A 27,491-nucleotide genomic window follows, 5' to 3' on the forward strand; every position below is an offset into this window, starting at 1 on the left:
ATTAATTTGTAGAAGTTAAATATTAGGAATCATTCATAGAAATAGAATCATTCGTATAGAATAAAAAATGCGAATTAAATAAAATTCGGATACAAAAGCGGAAGTAAAGAATAATTTTGACAGAAAAAGAATTTCGAGATCATCATATAATGATGTTTTATAATATTTTGTGGCATATTTAAGATTATATTCTCCCAATGAATGATTCCAAAAATAGAAAGGCTGTCATAGTCTATTCTCTTCAGAAATCAGCAACGAAAATGGCAAAGCGATATAGCGATTCTAAACATGGCGCGTAAAATCCCTCTCTCTTCACGGCATCAACATAAACATGAAACCTTGAACGAAACCTCGGATATGACTAAACCGACGAGCTGGTAAGCCATCGCCATTTGCGATACAGAAATTACAAAAATATGAAGAGCAATGTAGAGTGAAAATGAAAGATTGGATTTTTATATTATTTTTATAAAAAAGTGGGTTTCTCCTATATTTCATTAACTCTTTTCTAAGTTTTCTATTATATAAAGGATATGTTCCATTTATAAATTTAAATTCTGCCTAAAATTATTATCCTCTCGCTACTTCGTTTTCAATATCAAATAGAATTTTAATTATTTTTAAAAATCCTAATTACTTTATTAATTTCAACTTATAAGCTTCAATATTAAATATTTGAATAGCAAAGATTCGGGTAAATATATTCGTTAAATTAAAATCTTGCTGAGATAAATTAAAAGAATGACGCTTTCTCTGAAGATTCATTTTCAAACCTGGGCATCATTTTAGCTTTTAAGCATCGGGCTTCGAGGTGCATCGAGCCAGCACTGGAAACACTCTCCTCGGTAAAGCGAGGGGACCACCACCGTTACAACAAATGGCGGTACCGTCGTAACTTACCTCCTGCCCTCTCCCACCCCGTGTCTCGTCTGGTGGGAAAAAGTTCGTCACACACCTCCGGCACATCTCCAGCGTGACGACGGTTAACCATACAGTCGCACAGCGAGGTCCGACTCGCGAGGGAACCTCGACTCCTCTTGGCTGGCGATTTTCCTGGCGCGTCGCGACTCGCGTGCCCTAGTCTCCCCCTCTTTGATTTTTCATTTTGTAAGCTGAAGCGAGGGACCCGTGGTGTACCCCCCCGATCCCCGAACCCCCGTACCGTACCGTTCTGATCGGGGAACGGCACTCGTTCAAGAGGAAGAGAGACAGAGAGAGAGAAAAAGAGAGACGTCGCCGCCTGTTCGTCCTCGCTTGCGAGCGATCTACCTCGATACAACGATCGTTCAACGAACGTATTGGAGTGAAATTGGAATCTTGAGGATTGTTTGGTGTCGTGAAGTGAGTGAAGTTTCGAGGGAAATTCGGTATGTTAAAGAGAGAAGAAAGAAGAGGGAGAGAGAAAGGAGAGCGACGACGTGCCCGAAGGTGTCGTTGACGTTTCATGTGTCAGTGTCCTCTCTTCGTCTCTCTCGCCTTCGCGCTCGCAACGCTATTCTCCATCTCGTTCTCAAGCTCCAGCTTTCGTGGACTTTTCTCTCTTGAAGAAAGCATACCGAGAAGAAAGACGAAATATCACGAGGATATTTTCGAATGCAGTGTAAACTATAATCCTGGACTTCAACGAAACTATATAATCGATATTATAGCCCTAGTTAGTCCTTTTCTTTCCTGACATAGGATATCCCTATCCAGCCATTATCCTATATCCCTAGATCCCTGTAATCTTTATCCAATTGCACAATTTTGCACGTCTTTCTCTTTCCTAACGTAATCATAATCCGGATTATAATAAGAATTACTCCGTAATTGCTATTCAACCATCATCTCCAATATTTTTTTCTTTTGTATAATACATATTACATTGTTATAGCTAATATTATTACTACAGTTACTCCACTCAACTAATATTTTCACAATCATCGCTCTTTTCTATTTATTTCTCTCGCATTAAATATCTCCCCATTCCTCTGTTTCCTTTCAATATCTTTGCCTTTTTTTCTTCATTGTTTTTGCTCCGAAAAAATTTTTTTTCCTCAGTGTTTTTGCTCCGAAAAAATCTCATTGCCGATGACAATTTTCACAATAGCTCTTGGTTCGCCCGATACTCTTTAAAGACTCGGTAAAAGAAAAAGAAAAAGAGAGAAGACTTTCCTCAACATCATCCTGACGCTATGCCGGATGACAGATTAGGCCGGGAGCTGCTGTCACAGGCGGAATCCCTCGGGAATCTTCCCGTTCGGGAGGCAGAGCTCGACGCAGAATGACGAGCTCGTGTTGCTGTTGCCGGAAGCGAAGCCGCGAAGAGGAGCGACGAGCAATCCGGCGACGAAGACGACGACGACGAGCGAGTTCGGGGTCCTCTAGTGCTAGCGGAAGGCTATGAGCGCTGACAATGGGGACGAATCCTTGGTAATTATCACGTATCTTTCTCCTTTCTTTTTGTTATCGCCCTCTCTCTCGTTTTATTCTCGCGTATAATGTCCCCTTTCCCATAAATTCTGCGCAGTTTATCTATAGTTATTTATTTACAGATAATCTTTTTGATTACTTATTGCAGATATTCATACTAAATTGTTTAAGGTACGAAAACATTCTAATACAAATATTCCGTTTTACCTCTTCTTCTTTTCTCCTTTCATTTTTATATTTGTTGTAATATATTCATGGTGGTTCTATTCAGTTTTTTTTGACGTGGCTTCTAAAATATGAAAATATATTCCAAGCTTATTCTGCTCTCTCTCTTTCTCTCTTTTTTCTCTTTCTGTTTCTCTTATTCCATCTCTCTTACCATCGCATAGAAAGATTGTGGCTGGATTTGAAAGCCCGTTCCTGACGTAACGCGGTCACGAACCGTGCATTTTCGTGGCAGAGGTGCGACGCCTCAAGACGCGATCGATAGAAACTACAGCCCTCGAATTAGTTCACCATCGTTTCTATATTTCGGTGCTAACAGCTTTATTAATCAAATTTAATATAGTTTTTAATTTAGTAGTTACAAATTCGCAAGAAATATTTATTTCGACGAAAAGGTAGTAATTATTTCTTTGCGTCTTTTAAAAGAGGTTTTTAAATTACTTTCAATTATTTTTATATCCAAAAAATATATTTCATTTTTTAAAAAAGCTCAAAAAAGAAACTCCAGAAGTTCTGCTACTCCAAAAATATTTCCAAATTATTGTTGAAGCATTAAAAATTTTGAAATCCTCTTAAAATATAAGCATGCTCTCTTGTAATATTTACAGCGTTCGCTATAAATATCTATGAAAAAGAAAACAAGAAGATGCAAGTCAGTCTCAACTAATTAATCAATGTATATAAAATAAATAGAAACATTTTTAAAAATTTTTGATACGATTTGTGGAGGATCTAAAATAAGGAAAACACAATTTGAAGAGAATTTAGTCAATAAAAATTGTGTCCCTATAGCTTCGTAATAAAGTGGCAGTTAAGCTGAACTAAGAATTTGACACTTGACTACCTCCGCTGATCGATTTCTACCTTCACTTCCGCCGTCACTTTTCAACGACATTTATACACGCGAGTGCCTTTCTGCATCACACCTCGTACAACACATAATTCGTATCTTTATTGCATCCGCTCGACGCAGTTGCATAAAATGTCTTTTCTACTTCGCGTTTCAACGTTTCGTAATTTTTCGCGCAATTTGTAGTCGAGATTGCAACAATTCTTAAATCACAATCGCAGTTTCGCAGTCACATGGTACGTTTCCCCCGGTTCGTTCCCGCGTGCCCTTATCTTGTTTGTTGTCTTTACCTTAAATGTCAAGGTTCGCGAAGCACAGCTCGGTGACTCTCTAATGACGAAACGCTTCCGTAACGATGGCTCGATACTCGTCCCGTGTGTGGAAAATTAACAGTGATATATTATCCTCCTCGAGACGGCTTGACATTAGACCTTGACATGTCGCGCTTCCATGGATATCGACTTATCATGAATGCTTCGGTGTCCCGTCAAATGTATCCGTATGTCGTTTGCCTTTATGACAGATGGCCATCCTGAATTAACGACGTCGTTTTGCCTCGTTATCGCATCGGAAAGTGGAAAGCTGCGTAAATATCAGATGTATTTCAGAATTGCTTTCCATCGATTAAGTGATTTCTTTTCAATAGAAACGTCAAATTATATGGACCAATTTTTAAATAATTAAACCGCTCAAGTTTTGATGTAAATTGGGCTTTAAAAGTGACACAAAAGTACAATGCTATCCTTGAATGATTTTTATTAAAAACTTTTCATAAACGTATGGAAAATACCTAGATATTAATCAATATAATATAAAGATATAAATACATTAAATATTGTAATTTTAATGTGTAATTATTATAATTATTATAATTCTTAAAAATCTAACGGTCAATTTTTGATTCCAAAATTTAAGCAAATTAGGTATAATTGGAACATTTAACAATACTTGAGATATGATTACATTTAATGTATCTTAGACACTCAGACGCTCCATGTTTCATTTTTACAAGACGGATAAATTTTCCACTTTCCAAAAATGCTTCAGCATCAAATTGGAAAAGCATAGTGTTCCAATTTGGAAATCGCCAGGTCGGTTTATCCGCTCCGACGAATCGCGTTTTGCTCCAAGATGCTCTTACATGGAATGCAAAGTAATACGTGTCAAGTCTAACGAGGCGCGTCGCGGAATGTAATCAGAAGGTAGGCGAAGGAAAATGTGCAGGAAAAATCAAAGTCGGATCATATATGGTTATCGAATAGAGCTTTGACATTCCTTTAGAACGGAATAGAGCTTTAGAATTCCTCTCACGTGAAATCTCTCGAGAAATAGATATGTATATATTCGATTGATCTTATAATTAAAAGTATATTCACTTCTATAATTTTTTAAAAAACTGCAGAATGTACTATTTTGTTGTAATCTGAAAAATAAATCTGATATAATACGGAGAAAAAATATAGAACAATAATATGCAAGAGATATTTTATCTAAAAATTATATTATAATTTCGAATAAAAATAGTTTAATTTGATGTTTCGATAAAATGTTATCGTTTATCGCGTGTTATATTTTTGTAGAGAAACCGCGATGACGCGTAGCGCGATATCGGGATACTTTCGCGATTCCGACATGCGAAAAGAATCGCGTTGTGAGATGGAAGGAGCGTTAGTTGCAGAAAGGAAAAGAGATTCCTCTCGTTCCGTGAAGCAGAAATGGATATCCGCCTTTCTCACGACGAGACGTGAGAAGATCGATTCGAGCGAGTATAACTGGAACGCACACATAGCTCTTGCACACCTTGTATCTTATCTCCAATTGGGGCAATCATTCTATTCGCGCGAAGATATATTTCAAACTCAACATCATCCGGAGAAATGTCTTGTAACTGAGATTGCCGGAGCGAGATCAACCGAATGAAGCATAAACGAGGATAGCCATTATAGGCCTCGATAGAAAACTTAGCCCCGATCCGGGTATTAGGTCCACTTAAAGCGATTAACACGTTTTTCACATCCGAAGAAGGCTAAGTAATCTTCAATGCAATGATCGTGACAATTATTAGATGACTCAAGCTTCTCTTTGAAGTTTCTAGAGCGACTAATTTAATTTTGCGGGGACTTTAGTTAAGTCGGAGCAGGAAACCAATTAGATACTCGATATTATTTTGCTTTAAATATATCTACTCTTATTAAAAATTGATATGTAATTAAAGAGAGGGAGAAAGAGAGATAGTTTTTACTTATATAACAATATTATAAAAATATACAAATTTCCAAAAATCAAAATATTTTTAAATAATTATTATATTTAAATCTATTATACACGATATAGAAATGTTTAAAATATATTTTTTATCATATAATTATCAAATAAAATTTTAATTCTATTTAAAAGATATACGTATCGCGATGTTTTTATTTAAAGAAACATGGAAAATGCCGCGTATTGACTTGTTATTAGACGTGCTAAATATATCCAGACTGAACTAAAGAAAATGTTGTTTTTTATTTGTCAAGTATTGTTGATTTTCTCGGATGAAACCATTATTGTACATACAAGTCAATCGTTTATACAAATGTTTGACCATCGACAACTCTCACCAACATTCCGCGGAGCCCAATTGCTTGTTTGAATGCAACACATGTGGCATACTTGTGCTAAGATTGCAACCCACGTAAAGAAACGTAACACACATTTCAAACACAATATATGAGTATACATAAATATGCATATGTAAAATAAAGAAAATAATGATAAATTATCATGTAAAAAACATTTTTCGAAAAATATATACGAGTGAGTGAGTCGAGTGAGTCGCGCAAAATCATTTATCATAATTTTAATGTAAAACTAAAGATATTAATTATAATTTGCTTGGTATAATTTTTTATTTTTTATATATTAATTTTATTTATATTTTAAGAATTAATTTTATTCATATCATATCATAAACAGAATATTTTTTAGTTCAAATAAAAATCTAACGTTAATAATATATTATTTAATTTTTTTTTGCAGAAATTGATTTTTTATAATTTCCAGAAAGTAGTAAATCCCTTGATTTCTTAAGTAGTTTTCAAAAGCAGTAAATCCTGTGGGTTTTTAAAAATTAAAAAGTGAAAAACTGTATCAATATTGCAAACATTATAAATTTATAAATTAAGTCTTGCATTAATCCATCACGTTTGCATTATTTATATGAATTAATACAAATATATTATGCGTGTATTCAGCACATTATAAGGTAGAATATTTCGCAGGATAAAGTACGATATTTTCCAACTTTGATTCTGATCGATTAGCCGTGCGTTCAGTTTCATCCGGATTGAACTTTAACTCTGACTTGGTGTCGAGACCTGACCGACTTAAAACCGCTAACTGTTTCGACGAGTTCGACCTTGACTTCAATATATCGCTTCCGTCAGCGATTCTCGGGGAAAAACAGTCTCATAATCACGATAATGTCATCCTGCCTGACTACGCATCGCTTTAACCCTTGGCTGTCGATTTCAATTCCTTATCTACCACTCTCTCCTGCAGACCATATTTCATTCTTTGAAACTAAGTCTAGCAAAAACATACTTATAAAATTGAGTAAATATACGCACGCACACATATAAATCAGTTGTAATTATAATGCATTATCGTGCAATTTTATTTTTAATGCAAATTGATAAGTAAAATTATTAAATTAATCTCAAATAAAATTTAATAACATACGATAAAAATGTTTTTTAAATACAGATTAATAGAAGTATTATTAAAAATAAGTTTTTATGTCTTTATATTTAAGAAAAAGAACAATTTGATGTTTACGCGTAAAACACTCGCGATTTCGATTCACGTTTTCCCACGAAATGTTGCAACTCTTCAAGGTCTCTAGTTGAAAATAATCGCGATGATGATTTCGCGCATGGACGACGTATCAAAATGGAGCCTACATGGGTTTCTTATGTAAATTCGCGGCTATTGTGTGTCGTCGAATTGAACCGCTCGACCGCGAGACTTAATTGCATTCGTTGAGCTTAATTATCGCGGCGAGAAAGAGACAGAGAGAGAGAGAGAGAGAAAGAAAGAGAGAGAGAGAGAGAGAGAGATCTTATATCGTGTATCTTATTGTGAGTGGCGCGGACGAAAGTAAAACGATGAGAGCAAGTTCTCTCGTAAGTTTCTACACTTTCGCTAATCAAGCGATTTTCCTGCCGTCTCGAATTGAATGAAACGAGAAATCGAATATTGTGACGCGAGTGTAATAGACGGCATCCACACTCAAATTTTTATCATTACGATCAGATTTATCCAAAGCTACAAAAATATAAATAATATAAATAACTTAATCACTGTACAACCAATAAAAATTTTATCCAATATACTCTATAATGATTTATAGACGCGCTAAATATTTGTTCATATGTCTCACATATGGTCTTCTATTATACACGTGATTCTTATATATCATCGTATGTTCGTCTGTTAAATTCAATTTATTTTGATGTTTATAAGTAACGAAGTGATTTATTTATCGAAACCAACACACGATAACACGTAAATAGATCGACTACCACTGATTGAACACGTGTTTCGTGGCATTCGTTCCCATTTGAAAGCGGAAAGAATTCACTCCAATCTCTATGACTCTATAACATGCAGAGCCTGGAATCTATCTCTTTCTTTATTTTCATCTCTCTTCTCTCTTTCTCTAAACATATAACATTCAGCATTAACATTCAGCATATAAACTTCGAAATGCTTCTAGTATTAAAACACATTTTTGTTTCTCTCTCATGTTTCTCTGATAGACAAAATAATTAATTGCTAATTAATTTAACACACATTCCTTTTAAGTCTGATTGAAATATATAAAATTATTTTAATCAGACTTAAAAAGAATATTAAATTAGCAATTAATTATTTTGTCTATCAGAGAAATATGAGAGAGAGAAACAAAATTTTATATATTTTATATATTTATTTTTTAAATAGTTTTGCTTTTACATGTGTAATAAAAAGGAACTGTAGTTGTTCTTTTATATTTTGCGAATGCAAAATATGCTGAAAAGGATATTCTAGTCACGGACAAAGCAAATCCAGCAGTCATCTATACATATGTTAATCGTTCCAAATCTAGAATTTCTTTGGTTTCGACGAAGATTCTCGTTTAAGAGACGCTTTCTTTTTCTCAAAAAACACAGAGCAAAGTAGGTAGTTTATCAACGTCTCGAGGTGAACGAATATCAATTCGCCGAGGGCGAAATTTTTACCAAAATTGCGATTTCTCTCAGACTTGTATACACACGAAAACAGCGATGCGAAAGTAAACGATCTCATCGACCGACTGCTCAAGTGACATTTGGCAAGAGGTCAGCTGCTATCTTATAGATTTGTGATATCAATTCTACTATTAATCTCTTTGAATATCAAAATTATTAAAATTATGAAAATAATATGAGAAAAAGAAAAATATAATTAATTATAAAAATAAATTTAAAATTTATTAACTCTTTTTAAATATTATCTATTAATAATATATATATATATATATATATATATATATATATATATATTTATGTGCGTATTGCACAAGTCTATAATATATTAAAATTATGTACATATTATATATTATATACGAAAACTATTATAAAACATTTTATTATAAATATTTAATTAAAATATTTGTAATAAAATATTTTATAATAGTAAGTTTTTATATTGAAATATTATATTATTTATAATAAATGCATTATTTTTCTTTAGAAAAACAAAGAAAAACTGATTTTATATTAATTTAATATTTATAATATTTCAATATAAATAATATAATATTTCAATATAAAAACTATTATGAAATATTTTATTATATTTTATTTTATAATTAAAATATTATATTTCATTTTATTATTGTATTTATTTTGTAGTAATTATATCAGATTAGAAGTTTTGAAAAATAACTGAAAATAACAAGGTGTGTGCATTATCCGAGTGTGCATTATCGATTTACTCGCCTCGTCCCACGAGCCACGAGATACCAATGACGTCATTTGACGTGCGTGACGCAATGATAGCATAGCATCTTTTCCTACGTCACAAATAGCGTCACGAATAGCGTCATGAGTTCTCTCAGATAACGAAAGAAATTAATAGCGATCGCGTTACTGCCTATACTAATTCAAACGCAAGAGTTTCGCTGGAAATTTACAACCGCTTTTAAAGACGTTCGCATTTATATGATCGAGATATTTTATTGCAACAATCGAAGACCGCATACGAATTATTTCCTCGAGAGCGAGTGATGAAATTCGCAATCACAATACCTAGCTTTGCCAAGATAAAACTATAAAAAAATTAAAAAATCTTGCAAAAGCATATATAATTTAAATACTAGAATCTAATATTTATTTTATAATAAATTGAAATTAAATTATTATCAATTTTTATAGAAATTTAACTTACATTCTTATTAAATATAAAACTATTAAAATTATTAAATTCAAGTTTTAATTACTAAATATTTAATTTAATTATTAAGAAAAAAACTTGAACGACTATTTAGAATAATCTATTTTTTTGTACATGTTCGTAATCTTTATCAAAGAATGCTGAAAAAAGCAGTTGGTAGATAGCATCAGAAGATTCCCTACGGTTTAATTTCAACCGTCTGGGATTCGTTCCATCACCCTTACAATGTTGTTCTTTCTCCCCAAGAGACGGAGGTACATATGGCGAAGATTTGATGACTCAGACCGTCGTTTTATGGGGATGCGAGAGTCTGCTCTCGCATGAAAAGAGATTTTCACAGCCCCCATTGGTTTTTAGCAATCAACGAGAATAGCACGCATCGTGAAAATATTAGATTTTTACAAAGATTGAAAAGAAACTTAATTTACAAAAAAATAATCATTAATTAAAATATTTCATTTAAAATTTCAAGAAAAAATCAAAATATCCCGTTTCACAATAATATAATATCACTGTTCCTATGAAATCAATTCTAGACATTTATACGACCGCTGATGAGTCGATGTTGATCAGCAAGGCAAATGAAATTTATATGATCATCTTTAGATGAAGACGCGATCATAAAAGACCTCCGTGCTTCCAGAATTGTGTGTAGAAAGCGTAGAGGAGCATCATCAAAGGCTCGCAAATGGTCATGCATGTGTGCGTCTGTCATGTGCACATCCTGCAACCGTCCCGTTGAACGAATAGAACTTTACTTCTTGCATTTTGTATTCTTCTTCGAAAGAATCCTTCGAACAATTATCGAATAATAAATTCATTCATATCGAAATTGCGCCAGTTTATTTCCGATTCTTTAGAAATTTATCATTATAAAGAAGTGCGAATATAAGTAAATTTTATCTTGCAAAAACAATTTACTCCTCTAATTATATTAAAATATTAAATTAAATTAATTAAATACCACGCGTCTATTTATTTAACCAAAAAATCATATTTAAAAATGTGAAATAAATAAATTTTAAATGACAATTTAATTTATATGTAGAGAAAATTAATTATCTTAAAAATGTTAAATAAATAAATCTTAAATGACAATTTAAATTAATAATTTAATTAGAATTTTCTCTAAATATAAATTAAAATGTCACAGATAAAAATGTCACAAAATTAAATGTCACTTAATGACTCCAAATTTTTGGAGTAGTTCCATTTCAGAATTTAAAAAAAAATTGAATTCCGATTTTTAAAGAAATTCTAAGATCGATTCTCTTGAACGAGCCATTCTTTCCGTCCCCGGGACCCGGAATATCGATGATACATTCCTGACCTGAGCGTAGCGGCGGCGTGATCGGTGCATTTCGACTGCACATTGCAACGCGCCGCGTCGGTCAGCGTCAGTTGGCGTCGGGACGGCGAACGGTGCGGTCGTATTTCGCCTCTCGCTTCTGAAACAGTTCGTATAGTCCGCGGCTCGAATAATTCCGATTCAGGTGATCACACACGCAGGCCTCGCACCTGGCCCGGATCACGATCCGCAGGTAACAAAATTTGGAGCAGCTGTTCTTCCCTTGATTCCGCGCGAGAGTCACTTCATCGTTGTTGACGATTAAGAAAACGAAGGTGATTAAGAGCCGCTGAGATCATCGGGCGTGTTTGTAATTGAAAATCAAAGAATTACTATTGTAATTGAAACAAAGGAGACTTCTAATTTTTCTCTGCCGAAGGACTTTGCCGGAAAATTCTCAATCAGTATATTTTCTGATTTTCGTTGAGTGATATTCGATAATTTCGTGAACATTTACAAAATTACGTTTTTAAAATTGCTCTTTAAGAATCAATTTAATTTTTTAATTTCCTGATCGCGAGAAATTCTTTAAACTGTTTAAACATTTTTGAAAAATTTTATTAATATTAAAATTATTGAACAAAAAAGGTGTTCTATTCTTTCAATTACGGCTCGAGTCACGCGTTGGGCACACACTTTGTTCGTGCTTAATAATCGATCCAGCTACATAATGATTCATAAAATTCAGAGAAGCAAGTTAAAAATTTATAATTCCATTTTTCTTTGTAAAGAGATCGAACTCGTTTTTTTTTTCGGAATCGGATCTATTCTCTGGGAACGATCGATATTTTACATGGATTATCAATGAAACATTATTGTCATTATTACTTTTCGCATCACATAATACTAATAATACTGTACTAGTGTAAAATTTTCATTCATAATTTTAAATATTTATTAATGAAAAGAGAGAAAACAGAGAGAGAAAGAGAGAGAAAGAGACGTGATACTACTAGAATATATAATATTAATAATAATCATGGACTTTTTAATGAAATTAATAATAAAAAAAATTATGATAATTAATAGCAAATATAGGGAAATCATCTAAAATTACAAAAATTATACTCGTTAGAAATAAAAATTCAAGAAAAGATATTTTTTCGTTTTATTATATATCACAAATTTTTAATAAAGATCTAGAATCTTTTAAATAAAATGCGATTGTGTTCTTGTGTGCGTTTTAAACATAAAAATAATTTTACGAGTGTACATATTCATTCTGTGTAATTCTTTATATCATATCTAGTGCATTGTTTTGCCCGGCCGATGTAATCATTTGGATATCACTTCCGCTGTCGATTTCGTTGCTATTTCGAGATCATACATTTCACAGCTTCCTAATTCGAGGCAGCAATCGTTTTTTAACTTTGGTTGAAACAATATACTTGCATAAATATACGCGCGTTTCATATTTCAGTCTAAAGATTTCGAAAAATTTTCACGCATTTTTCACAAGATCAATCAAATCGGCAAATATTGTGTTGGCAGAAGTGAAAATCATACAGTAGGAATATTTTGTCCGAATAACATTATTAGGTTTGGTCGCAGAAACACCTTGAGAGACTCTAACCAGTTATTGTTGAGTCGTGCGAGCATACGCATACATATATACGTGTAAGCGTCTCACGCATCAACGTAACGAATGACTAACCGAGTAACCTATTAGTTAGGTATTCGTTTTCCAATTCAGACATATGCCTGTTTGTTATGTTAATTGAATCTGACACATGTGATTTTCCATGCAAAAAAAAAGAAAAAATTTGATTAATATATTTAAATAAATATTATTTGTTTTAAGTAAATATATAAAATGCGCGAAGAAACATGATTATTACAACTTATTTATTATTAGTTACTTACTAAAGACATATATCCTGAATTATATCTTAATATTAAAAAAGATATCTTTATTTCTACTTAAAAAAATCATAATTTTTTTATTAACGTTATTAACTTCACTGACAATGTTCACTGACATTCCTTCAAAAGCAAATATCACGCGTTTATACATATTTGTACAATATTTTCATATCGCAAAAAATCAATAGCCCAATAGTATCTAAAAAAAATTTGTTGATCCGTGTTATAGATATGATAGTGCATAGAGGGACGATAGAGAAAGCGCTATTATTATTAATGGCGGACTTAGGGCCCGGCACAGGAACGGGAGCAATTAGGTTGCTTCCCATCACGGATGAAGGGTTTTACATCGACGCCATTAAAGCTATTAAACGAGAGAGAAAGAGAAACAAGCGCGAAATGCTTAACATGGGTTAAACACTTCCTGCTGCTACGAAACGAATCGCTGCCTCCCTTTATGGACAATACCTATGTTGCATAATGCATTTCAACTGCATGTGTTCTTCAAGAGATGAACCTGGATAGTACTATGTGACTGCGATATGTGTTGCACTACGCGAGATGTGTCATTATTAAAACAAAATCCGGCGATCAATATCTTTTAAATATTACCGAAAAATTCGAAAAAGTTAATTTAAAATTATTTCTGTGACCCAGTTACATTTATTCTAATATTTAATGTTTATAAAGCAAAAATGAAAAATTGAAAATTAAAAAAAAAAATTTTAATTATTATGCTGAATAAAATGCTATGACGCGAAGGAAAAAAAGTCGTAAAAAAAGCGCAATTTTTTCTCAGAATTACTTATAAGCACGTAAGAAAGAGATAACGAAATACTTAAATATTGAAAATTTTTACAAAATAAAATTTTAACAATTTTTTTAAAATTAATATAAAATTAAATTTTACTTAAAAGTAAATATGAAAAGTAGATATAAAAGTTATTTTGATTTAAAAAAAAACACGATTGCTCTTTAATTCAGAAATAATTATGATAAGATAAATGAAGCCCGAAAGAATTATTATTATGACTTTTAATTGGAAATTGATAAAAATTGGGGCATTTTTGCTTATCGCATTTTTGAAAAAAGGTGAAAGGTGCGACAAACGATCTGATTTCTCGTGTCATGTCGCGAGGCGGCGCACGGGGCGTTTGTTTTATCATTTGTCAGAAAGGCGTCAGAGGCGTCGACGGGCATCGACACATTTATCGTCGTTTGCATTCTACTTAATCGTATTGCGCCATAGAGCCAATCTCGCTGTCATGGAACATCTGTCTCATTCGCGCCAGTCGAAATCAAATCGCGAGCGATAATCGAATCTCGACGATCGACTATCTCGAGTGAAAGAGAAGCCCAATCGGAGAGTTCGAGGCGCATGTTTCTTCGCTCTTTCAATTTTCCTTTTATTTTCGCAATCAAAAGTCGGCATTTATCTCGTTTGCATAATAAAAGGGAATGCTAAGTGATATCAATTTTTTTTTATAAAGAACGTTTACAGAGTACTTGGAGATTTTTCTATTTTCTGAAAAGATATCTCGAGAGCAAGATATTTCTCGATATATTTTTCCATGGATAGCCCGAGTACATTTTTCAAACAATTGTACACTCTTCAATGCATAATAATATGCGTTTTTTCTTTTAGATTATATTTTTAAAATATATCTCCTCTGAAAGATTAAAAATATTTCTTTTCATAATCAGCATTATTTCACAATCAGCATTATTTCGATTTTCTACTTTGAAATATATATAATCAATCTACTGCATGAAAATATCGCGTCTAAAGTCTCAACAGTCTATTCACGGAATGAAGATTATTGCCTATTAGTAGAACGAAACGCGACCGATGTAACAAATTGACAATTGAGAAGATTAATGCGTCATTTTCACATGGTAAAGTTCTAAACATATTTAATCCTTGATATTGAAATCATATTTCACAGGCAGATTTATTAAAACGACAATTTTCATCTCTCATAAGAGAAATAATTTAATTATTAAACTAATCAAATAAATTAAATGCCAATAATTATCATAATTAAATAATAATTTGTATTCTAACTTATCGAAATAATTATACATTATGTATGAATTCTATCATGTGTAATTATATCATATTATATGTATAATGTATTTTATTGTTATAGATATTATTCTATCCCATGAGCATTTTAATTATAATTAAATACTTGTGACGAAAAAGAAAAATCAAGCTTTGCGTTTTCGCGATATATTTTTCTTTGTGATTTCAAAATATCATTTGATGGGCTACGCCCTTTAGCTTTAACGCTGCCTCGTATGTTGCCCTTTAACCTGGAAAGGTAACGCACAATCAAAGGATCTTGTTATAATTCCTATATATGACCGCCTACGTGGTACGCATACCGGAAATATATTTCCACGTCACCTTCGACCTTTTAGATTTAATTAATTATAATACCGAGGGCTATATATTGATAGACAGAAATGTGTTTCTCATTCAAAATAAAATGCTCTTTATAAATTTGTTTTCTTTGTCTTTCTCTCTGCGTGTAAGCTCTCAATTGTAAGAATTAATTTCGATAAGCGTAAATGTATCACTATGTTTCTGTTCCTCAAAGGGTCGCAAATATCATATATTCATAATCCTCATTCACGATCGTCATCAATAATTAAATTAATTCATTTTAAAACGCAGAAAATGTTCAGATTATCTCCTTTAAATATAACAGAATTTTAATTCATATATATATATATTTTTCAAACATATTCAGAATAAAAATTATTAATATGTAGAACATATGAAATATTGAGAAATTCAAATTTACATAAATTTTGAAGGATGAATAATTTAGATTTGTCTCTGAATATTTCGATAAGAAATTAGATATTTAGAATATTAAATATTTAAAATAATAGTAAAACGCAGATTTTTCAAATAAATTAAATTAAAAGAATTAAATAAAAAAATGAATCAATTATAAAGAAATATTTAGAAACTTGTAATCCAAATCTCTTTATAAATGAAGAGACGAAAATGCAAACGAAAAGGAAAGAAAAATCAATAATTGACTATCACGCTAGAATTATAATGACAAAATTATAATTTAACTTAATTTGCAAAGTAACGACGAAGTGACTCCGCGAATCTCGATTATCAAGAACCTCTCGTGCTCAATCGATCGAAACTTTAAACTTCAGCACTTCAGCTGCAGCTGTCGAAGACTCGTTTCTTACCCGACACGATGATACGCTCCTGCATCCCGATCGGGCGATCGCGCGCGAATGTCATCATCGGCAGCGAGTGATGACGCGACGTCGATAGATGATTTAGTTCGCCGGCGACGGGCGTCACGAGAGCTCGCGCCACATCTGGTGGTTCTCCGGAAGAAGATCGCGTCCGCGAAAGGAAATCAGAGTCAGAGTATCAAGGGGCAGAGTATCCGAGAAAAGGAAAAGAAGAAGGAAAAGAAGAAAAGAGCGCGGGGAAAAAAGGATACCGAGGGCACCGAGGGCATCGAGATCTACCACTAAGCGAAGAGAGTAGAAGACAAGAAAGCGGAGATAGAGGGTAAAACACGTGGATGCTGTGGCCGGTGTTGGGGGGGGATGACGGGCTGAGCCCCACAGCGTCGCCCGCACCGGTGACCGGCGCTGTGCCCCCTGTCAAGGGGGTAAACAAACTGGCTCCTCTTCTGCTCTGCGCACCCTGCAAACCCAGCGGTCACCGGAAGTGCCAAAGTTCCACCCAGTGGTACGTGCAACAGGTAAAGAAACATCCGGACGGATGGTGTATCCTCCATATGACGTGTGAGCTTCGTTCCGCTTCGTTTCATTGATGACTTTGTGATGATGCGCTTCTCGAAGGAACAAGTGGTCTTGTCGGTGGATTCCGGCGAGATTACCAGATGATAACGTATCGAATCCGCGATAAAATCATTTCGTTCCGTACGTGCTAGCGTGATTTTATATTTCTAGTTTCTTGTTTGATTTACGAGCGCTTTTGTCGTTAAGTGTGTTTGATATAATCTTTTGTGATATTTTCCATAGAGTGTATCGTGTATAATATTCTCTTGATGTAACTCTCGACAAACATATTCGAGTAAAATAGAATTAATCGTAAAATTCTTTAGTGCAAAAAAATGAAATCTGCATTATAACATTTAATAAACCTAATCTTTTATATTTTTATTTTACTTATTAAAATTTATTTCTAAATAAAATTTCGAGTAAAATAATCTTAGAGAGATTTTCGAAGTTAAAATTAAAGGCGCTAAAGACTTGATATTTAGAGAATGTTTTGAATTTTTCGTCATGATACACTCTGTATATCTGCATGTGACTTGCTAGAAATCGAGATGCTAGTCGATGTTTTTACGATATAAGAATAATTAATTTTATTTAAGTGCACGTGAAGAAAAAAAGTGAGATTTTTTTCGTTGCTTTCGTCATCGTCTTTAGATTAATGCATGATAAACAGGATTTATATATGCGCAATAGATACATTGTCGCAATCTCTAGGTCCGAAACCGTGGAAATAATGAGTGTTTTTCGAATTACATTGAATATATACCAATTCTCATACATATACACACATGCATGCCGAACATTCAATCAGGGTCAGAGTGCCATCGGAACTGTATCGTCTACCGAGTGGAAAAAAGATCGTCCGACAATACTTAATCTGTGAAAACAATTTGCATTTAAAAAATGTACAACCATTATTCAGAGCTTTTCTTTGGAAAATTAATTAAAAATTGAACCTAATTCTTAAAATCAAAATTCTCAATTATGATTGATTCCTGTGTTATTATCAATAAGACTTTATCACTACCTAAATATAGAATAATAGAGTGTGTACATTATTTATCAGAAATGCCGTTCCGAAAAGTTTTCAGAGGGGATCGATCTCGGATCTTATTAGAAAAACATCAAAACGATAAGATAAAAGATATGTGCACGTTTTAGACTATCACAATCGTAAGTCTAGATAAATAAAAATCATAAAGTTAGTCAGCTGGTATCAGATATTCAACCATCTGCGTTTGTTCTCGAAGAGAGTTCCGCGTCGCAGTTTCGCGCCGATTTCACGATGGCGTTCCGCGGGAATTTGACGGGGAATAATGGGGTATATTTTGGGATCGCGTAGAGAGAGAAAGAGAAAGAGAAAGAGAGACGGACCGTTGACCTCGACGGAACATTTTCGAGATTCCGCGACGCTGTCGGGGAACTAGACTCGCCATTTGTACGACAAATGTTTGAGAAACGATGCACAATCCAGCTATACCATCGTCAATTTTCTTATGGCCAATGAACGCGTGAATTTTGCATTTGTTCTCGACGATCGATTCCCGACGAATCGTGTCTCTACATCTTTGATATATTTAGTCCATTTACGGAAATTCACATTAAAATTCGGATACTTTGTGACTTGGAAGTCATTGCTCCTGATTGTCGGTAGTCGTCAAATATTTATGAATTCGAGCGTTTATTTTAAATATACGTACTACCTGCTTCGGAAATAAAAGTTTTTGCATCAATAAAATTTTTCCTCTCAAAATAAATTATAACTTGGATCGGCTTCCCTTGTGTGAGATATTCAAAATTTTCAAATAACTATATATTTAATTTGTATTGCGTCTTTTTGAACAAAATAAAAATTATATTTTTTTGTTATATAATAATAAATTAACATACGTAATTGATGTATAAAACAAAATAAAAATAGAAGAGGAAGAAAATGTCTCGAGGAAAAAAACTCTGTATTATCTTGAAATAAAATAATGTAATCGATTAATAATACCATATAATTCTATAGGACTTACCGGAAATTCTCTTAATTATGGTTTAGTCTCGCGCGATCAAATAGTATCCCGTGCGTTTCTTTGCGTAAGAAACTTGCCTTGAGATCCGGCTCGTGCTGTTTACAGTGGAACAATGGTGAATCGACACTCGAGGGAAGCGATTCCCAAGGACGAGCACAGGTACGAGGACCTCGAGTCACGCTCGGGTTCCTGTTGCGAGTGAGTCTAATTGCTTGGCCGTTCCGGGGCATGAGCGGGTGGACTCGAGGTCCTCCCCAACTTCTTTTAAGTCTCGTCCGCACCGCGACAAAATCGAATTTCTCACTGTTTTAAACTTTTAAGATTATTTTTACTAAATAATATTAAAATTGCGCGAGAAATTTATCTATTTAAATTAATTAATTTAAATATTAAATTTTTAAAAGAATAATTTTTTTGTCAACATTTATTTGAAAATTACTAACGCAATAAACTTTTGTCACGTTGATTAAATTGGATCGTATAATTGATCAGAAATAATTTATATCGGATTAAAACTTATAAAACAAATTTAATATTTAATAAATAGGACTTGGTTTTAATTTATTGACATCAAATGTTCTATTAAGAAAAGCAATTTGATTATAGCCAAAAAAGAGATAGATATTTTGTGTGCATTTTAACTTTCCTATTTATCAAAAATTAATTATTATTTTATTTTATGATTTCACAATTAACTTTATGTCTCAACATTAATTCATTCTTTTTGAATTCGATTTATAATTCTACATAAAAATTTACAATTTATTATTGTAAATTTTTTAAACTATTATTTTATCTGACAGAAAGTTATATTATTTTTTAATAAATACAAGGAAAACACAGATGTAATGTTTCATAGTTTTCAGACGTTTTGCTACAAAGATTTTCTCAGAGATGTAAAAAAAATCGAGGTGGCAATGACACGCTTTTCTTTCCGTCAGCCGCTTTGATCGTTACTTGGGATTGTGTGATTTGAATGTACGGCTTCGTTGCAATCTCTTATGTCGACACAAATTCGCACATTGTCACTCCCGACTCTGACATTAAGCTCCTTATGGCTTCTGAAACTTGCTTTATTTACGGAATTTCAATGCCAAGCAAACAAGAACGAAATATCTATATCGCATTCCATTTCTATTCCATAATCAATCACAACAAAGCCTCTCGATCGAAAGATTGTTATATTAATATATGTTATAGAATTATGTTATTTATGCTCTAAAAATTTAATAAATTATAAAATGTTTCATATTCCTAATTATAAAATGTTTCATATTGAATCCTCGATTCTTTTAATGAATATATTGACATTTTCATCCGTGACATTTTTGAATTTTTATCATAGCTTAATTTAATATTTAATTGTTCGGAGAAACGATCATTATTTATGACGTTTAGAAACGTTTTGCAAATAACACCGCTAATTACGATCTCTTTTCGTCATAATAAGTCGAGACCTCGCCAAAGAATAATTATCTTTACGTTTATCATATGCATTATGTCATTATGTTATGCGTAATAAAAGTTTTTATCAAGCTAAAATAATTATGTAAACTAGTTGACATAAACTTACTGTGAAAAAATAGGTCTGCATGTATATACACGTTAGTGAACACATATTTATTAATCATGAACATGATTATGATTTATTCATTAAATCAAAAGTTAAGGATTAATAAACAAATTTATAGTTTTTTTACTTTTAATAATTTCAATGTAATAAAGAGATATTAATCGTTGACTTTTAGCGCTTTTCTTATTCTTCTCTTTTTCTGTTTTATTCTTATTCTTATTTTTGCTAATGATTCTATTTTTAAATATTCTTTATTGTTATAATGGATATAACTATTTTTTAAATAATTCGAAAGATTATGAAAAAACTTGCTGGAAATGACAGAACGTATCTGAAAAAAATTGATATTCAATAATATGTAAAGTTAATCTTCAGATGGAACAATTTATTATTAATAATATAATATTGCGTTAATTAATACGCCAATATTATTAATAATTTTGTGGAAAATTTTATTTTTCTAACTAAATTTAGTTATTACCGAATAATATTAATAATAATCGCAGTAATTAAAATAGTCAATCTTGATTACTTGACATAATAAACATCTCTGTCTATTCCAGATTATCTTGTTCAATCGTTATGTTACATTTATTAATTCGCAGCAGGAGATAACTGATGGCTTTATCATGAAAATAAGAGCATTCTCCGATATGTGGCTTTTTCGTTATCGATCCCATTAAATCAGTCATCAGGAACATCCACTATAGATTATTCATGACGAAGTTCAATGTTCGATCTTTTGCTGTTATAGCCCACGTGGCGTTTATGGGGCGAGGAGAGGGGCGATGGCGTCATATACACGGTGTACCTGAAAAAGGTCCGATACCATCGGCCTACAAGGAGTCTCTCGGCATCGGTGAGCGCTTTTCGTATATTTTTATCTCAAAAAATTTCTGTTTTTATTTAATTTCTTATCGCAAAAAAGCACACATTTCCCGCGATTTTTTAACTCTGATTAATTTCCTAAAAATAAAAATCTCAATGATTTTCATAAATGAAACTCAATCATGTCTTCATCTGAAGAATTTTTGGCGCAAAAATGTATATTTTTTCAACGCTGAAAACCGTTAAAAAGCTTCGGCATTCAAACTGCTTACTCCGATGTAGGATTCTGACGACGAGATCTCGCACTTGGAATGGGAGACGGTGAGGGTGCGCTTTCTGAAAGCCGGTACGGTGCAGCGGCTGGTCGAGAGTCTGGCAAACGACGATGGCGAGTTGGAGTCTACTTATATAAACGTCTTCCTGGCGACTTATCGGGCCTTCACGACGCCGCACGAGGTCCTCGAGCTGCTACTCGCACGATACGACGCCTTGGACGAAAACTCGGGCGGCTGCGAGCAGCATCGCAAGACCCTGGTCCAGGCCCTGCACGTTTGGCTGGACGCATATCCGGGTGACTGGAAGTCACCCCCGAACTACCCTCTCCTCACCATGCTCCTCGACTTCACCCATCGACGACTGCTCGGCTCTGAGCTCGAGCTTAAGGCCAGGCACCGGCTGCATCGCTTTCAGCGCGAGGATCAGATAGGTAATGGCACTTTCAATTTTTTCTCGATAATCGTAAACGTCACGAGTTTTAGAGACGAGAAAAGACTGATAAGAGGCACTATGAGAAGTTCAAACACGAAGGAATTGAAGAACCGATAAGGGCGGCACGATCTCTGTGATGTTACGAACCTTATCGGTTATGTTGTGTAAAAAAGATTTATATTTGCACATAAAATTCCTTCTACAATATTAATATTTATTCAAAGTAATATAACACGGATTTATTCTTTTATTTTTGTGTTTAAACAAAAGGAGATAATTAATATTTTTAGAGGAGATAATTTTATTTTAATATGAGCCTGTTAATTTATAACATGAATTTAAAATAGTAAATTTTTACTTAAATGATATATATATTTAAAAAAATATATATATATATTTAAATAAATGATATATATGTATATTTATATATATGTATGTATGTATGTATGTGTATGACGTGTGAAATGGCACTTTGAAACACGTTATCTTGTATCTAAATAAATTTAAAAGCATGTACATCTCATATATATGACCTCGAATAAAAATTCTGACAACAGAATTGAGAAGTGCCGCTTATGCAATAGTAACGTAATGACTCATAGCGACTCATTTTATTTACCGTGAATTCGCTGAATTGCGATAAGCGAGCAAAACATCCGTCAAAGTGTTACTTTACAGGTGTATCGTCGTGGAAAGAGATTGTATATTATGAATGCTTAAGATCGTACAACCTTCTATTATGCAACTTTTTCTCCGAAATTATGCAGGAAAGATATATAACAGTCACTAGATAAACTACTCTACTACGCATATAATACATAATATATAACATATAATATATAACAGTCGCTAATAGATAAACTATTCTACTACACATTCGCTGGAAATAACCAGGTGTCGCAAAGACTATTATGAATATATTTATAGAATGCAGAAGAATGTTAAACGGTAGTATTTGTCGCGTTACGAAAGAATAAATCTATCGAATAAATATGCTTGATAGAAAGAGTTAAAGAATGAATGTTAGTGGCAGTGAAAGGCCAATCAAACAGCTTGCGCTCGCACAAAGGCATCTGCTTCCTACATAAATTGAGGGTCCATCGTCCTCTTTGTACTGCCATGAGACCAGCAGGGCTCGCCTTTCACTCTCAGAATTCGCATGAAACCTATGTAATCTGATTCTATCTAGCTCCAAAAATTCCCAAAATAGAGACGGATTTCAAAGCAAAAAAGAAGAAAACGTGCACCAAAAAAATCTTTCCGAAAGAAAGTTTTCATTACATAAATTTATATACAAAAATCATTCATAAACATTTACATATTTAAAAAAATTCACCTGTGATTCTATAATTAAAATCTTGAATAATAAAAGAAGCTTGTAAATTAATTTAAATTAATTTTTTGAATTAAATAAATAACGATTTTGTAACAATTAATAATTTTAAAATAAATTTAATTAAAAAACATTAAATGGAATTAAACTTTATTGTATAATTTTTTAATAGTAATTTTCATTAAATTTAAATTAAATTTAAATTAAATTTAGATTAATTTTATTTTAATTTTCTCTCGTTCTCCCTTCAGATTCCTGCATGGTGTACGACAATGGTCGGCTGCCCATGCGCGGTTCCCCGGATCCAATGTCGGATCATTGGGGTAACTACATCTTCCCCGAGGTACCCCACCGTCACTTTGCTGAGCAACTGACACGAATGGATGCTGAGGTATTCAAGAAGCTGGTTGCCCACCAATGCCTCGGCGCTGTCTGGTCCAGAAAGGATCGTTCCAGGAGCCACGAGGCTGCTACAGTGGTGGCGACTGTAAATCAATTCAATGCCGTATCTCTGCGTGTCATCTCGACGATTCTGACAGACACGACGCTCAAGTCGCAGGAGCGCGCCAGGATCCTCGAGACGTGGATCGATATTGCGCAGGAGCTACGCATCCTGAAGAACTTTAGTAGCCTGAAGGCGATCGTCTCCGGTCTCCAAAGCAATCCAGTGTATCGGCTGGAAAAGTGCTGGCAGTGCATGCCTAGGGAGAAGCACGAGCTCTTTCGGGAACTCGAGAGGATATTCTCTGAGGAAAATAATGCCTGGACACAGAGGGAATTGCTCATCAAAGAGGGCACTGCCAAGTTCGCTGACACTGCCGGCAGGAGCGATAGGCATCTACAGAAGCTTTTTCAGAAACAAAATACTCATGCGGGCGTAAGTGTCACAAAGTCCCTTTGTGATGTTAATTTACTTGCTTTTAAATTTTTTTTACTCTTTTATGAGATTTTTTATGAATGAAAATTTAATAAAAATTAATAAAATTAAATTAATAAAATAAAATTTAATAAATGTAATATAATTAAAAATTCTTTCTACTTAAAAAATTTTTAATTTTAGCTTCATCGAATCGATGATAATTAAATTAATATCTTTTACAACAAAATTAGAAATTTAATTCTAGAATTTAATTTTAGAATATTCAGAAAATTAAATAATATATTTAAATTATGTTTAATATCAGTTTAAAAATATTTTCTAAATAAAATAAAATAAAAACTGATATTTAGATAGGCAAATAATATTTAATTTTACACTATATCTATGTTTTAATTCCTCAAAATTTTCTTTCAGAACATTAGCTACGGTACCATACCGTATCTAGGCACCTTCCTGACTGATCTAACAATGATTGATACGGCAATACCGGACACGATAGCAGACGGTCTCATTAATTTCGATAAGAGACGGAAAGAGTTCGAGGTGCTGGCAAGGATACGACTCTTACAAGGAGCGGCAAACGCATACAATTTCAACACGGATTCCATGTTCGATCGTTGGTTTCACTCGGTATTAGTATTGGACGATCGGGAAGCTTACAAGCTCAGTTGTCAGATCGAGTCACCACCAGCAGGCAACACTCTCAATAATCGCGGCAAAAAGAAACAAGTTAGCACCTTTTATTTCACCGAATATCTTAATTTGATTTCTATGATACTTGTCATATGAATTTCTCAAAATCGCTTAATTTAATCACGTGTCGATCAAAGTGCGGAATTTTCTCTTTAAGAAATTAAATTAAGCTATATGTTTTAAATATTTAATTAATTATAATTTATTACCTATCTTTATTTGTCAAGGATCTTATAATAAACGAGAACTAAATTGTTTTATCTTGTAGAATCATCAGGGTCATCGGAAAAATGACTCAATCGCGTCGACATCGAGCTCCAGCAGTTCCCAATTTTACTGCGACCTCGATTCTTTGCCGAGCTCGCCTCACAACTCGTTGGACCGGCGAACCTCGCCATCGCAAATGTCCAGTTCGTCCTCCAGTTCGTCTCTACCTTCTCTCGACGTGTCTTTGAGCTCCGGCGGGGGTGGCAACCACCAAACCCGTCTGGCGCCTCCAGCAGGCGCCGTGCCAGCTAATGGAAGCACCCCCAATCTCGCTGGACTGTCCAGTCCCAGCCACTCGCACAAAAGTTCGCCGGACTTCTACATCATCAAGGTCACTATGGAGACGGACAACGTGGAGACGGAGGGTGTGGTGCTTTACAAGTCCATCATGCTGTCAAATAACGAGCGGACGCCACAGGTGATCCGAAACGCCATGCTGAAGCTCAGCATCGAGGGCAATCCCGATCAATACACTCTAGCGCAGGTGCTACCTGATCGGGAGATGGTGCTACCCACCTCGGCCAACGTCTACTATGCTGTAAATACCGCGCACAATCTCAATTTCATACTGAGACCGAGGAGAGAGTCCAACGACGCGACCTCAGACAGCCCCAGGAGCAAGAGCAGCGGTCACAATCATAAACGATAATCGTGAATACTGTTGCCTGAAAGTCATAGACATTCGTAAGATCGAAAGACGATCTTTGAAATCTGCCGAACAGGGAACAGTTTTGGAATTTTGAACGCGAGATCATAGTGATAGCTAAAAGTAAAATTGATCGAGGTGATCGTGATAGAAAATAAATGCGATATTAACGAATCAAACATTAAATTATAATGCAACGATATTAATTATGATATTATTAATATTCAGGATTATAATATTAGAGAAAATGTCAATAGCATCTTACAATTAAAATTGTCAGTAATGTTAATTAGTAGTTATTATTATTAATCAATATATCAATCATAGTTGATTAGTAATATTAACAATACTAATTATTGAATATATCATTAATGAAACACATATCGTTATACAAATTATTAAGTCACTTGATTCACCATCGTAATTTAAAAACGATGATGATTAATAATTTTTATACGCTCTTTAAATTTTTAATAATAGGGAAAAATAGCGATGACCATAAGATGTCACGATTGCCTCGATCTCTTTTCAATGTGTATTGAAATTGAGGAGAAACCAAGCGTGAGAATCTCATTATTTAGACTTTGTTTATTAAGATTTACCATGACAGCTCGGCTCTTTCGCTTCCCGATGAGATGCAAATGATCGAGCGACGCCGATGTACAATATTATACGATCGGAAATGCGTAGACGCACGCATTCGTATCGCGCTCAGACACAACGCGAGCATGATTGCGCAATCGGGATCTACTCTAGCATTATTCTAAGCGCGCGTTTAGCATGAGTCACACACGCGAGGTTCTTATCGATGCCACGATGATGCATCGCACAAGCATGGGCCCCGTATTCTTGCCGCTTTAACGTCACGTTTATTATCGAAGTATTTATAATATTAAGCACGATTTCTCTATGATCTCGTTATTTGTCTAACTGGTCTCATCAAAATCAACTGAAAAATAACGGAAGGTCATCGAGAGATAATTGGACATTTATAAAATATCGCTTCATTTTTATTCTTCATTAGTAGCCACATTTAGCGCTAACTACGCGATGCGATCCCGAGTGATATTTATCTGACATAAACATGATATTTAATATTATAAAATCATTATTATATTTAAATAATTAGGACTTTTTGTTATCTCTTTTTGTTTATTATTGAAAAACCATATTTTACATTAAAATATGGTCTCTTACTCTTGCGACTGTTATTTGTCTGACATAGTAATTAGTTTGGACGATATGTTACGGAATAATAATTGTGTCAGAGTAATGCACAAGGTGTTTTCGTTATTTAAGACAGCATTACCGTTTTAGCGTTAATTGTGTAATAAGAATAACGGGCGCTTACAACGGAACTTTGCGCGTGTGTACGTGTACATACACTATACATACAACACGTGTGTTTTTTCACGAACGAAAACGAGATTATAGATAATTAAAAAGAGACAGGCGCGAGCGTTTCCGTCGACGGATCGTTGTGATCCTTATGAATAATTATAACTGCTGTTTAACGCGCGGTAAACTCGACCAAGCAAGAAGGGGGCCTTCGTGTGCTCTCATATGAAACCTGTCAATTATTATCGCTATTCTCTCGTG

The 27,491-nt window shown here is 33.7% G+C and overlaps 1 protein-coding gene across 5 annotated transcripts; it reads left to right on the forward strand.

Moving 5' to 3' along the window:
- Positions 1-925: 925 nt before the first annotated feature.
- Positions 926-26,106, forward strand: LOC105255024 (ral guanine nucleotide dissociation stimulator). Of its 5 annotated transcripts, none has more exons than XM_011264065.3 (8): positions 926-1,600; positions 2,041-2,412; positions 16,341-16,906; positions 21,292-21,396; positions 21,648-22,071; positions 23,658-24,283; positions 24,701-25,015; positions 25,248-26,106. In XM_011264065.3, exons 3-8 carry the CDS (start codon positions 16,724-16,726, stop codon positions 25,893-25,895), a joined length of 2,301 nt encoding a protein of 766 aa, XP_011262367.1. In that variant the 5' UTR covers positions 926-1,600; positions 2,041-2,412; positions 16,341-16,723; the 3' UTR covers positions 25,896-26,106. The 5 variants fall into 5 exon arrangements, with proteins under 5 accessions (XP_011262367.1, XP_011262368.1, XP_011262366.1 ...); XM_011264066.3 differs by having other exon boundaries at positions 2,090-2,412; XM_011264064.3 differs by lacking the exon at positions 926-1,600 and having other exon boundaries at positions 1,897-2,412.
- Positions 26,107-27,491: the final 1,385 nt, after the last annotated feature.

This window comes from Camponotus floridanus, unplaced genomic scaffold (genome assembly GCF_003227725.1).
Source record: "Camponotus floridanus strain SB8 unplaced genomic scaffold, Cflo_v7.5 scaffold99, whole genome shotgun sequence".
In the NCBI taxonomy this organism is placed as follows: Eukaryota; Metazoa; Arthropoda; class Insecta; order Hymenoptera; family Formicidae; genus Camponotus; species Camponotus floridanus.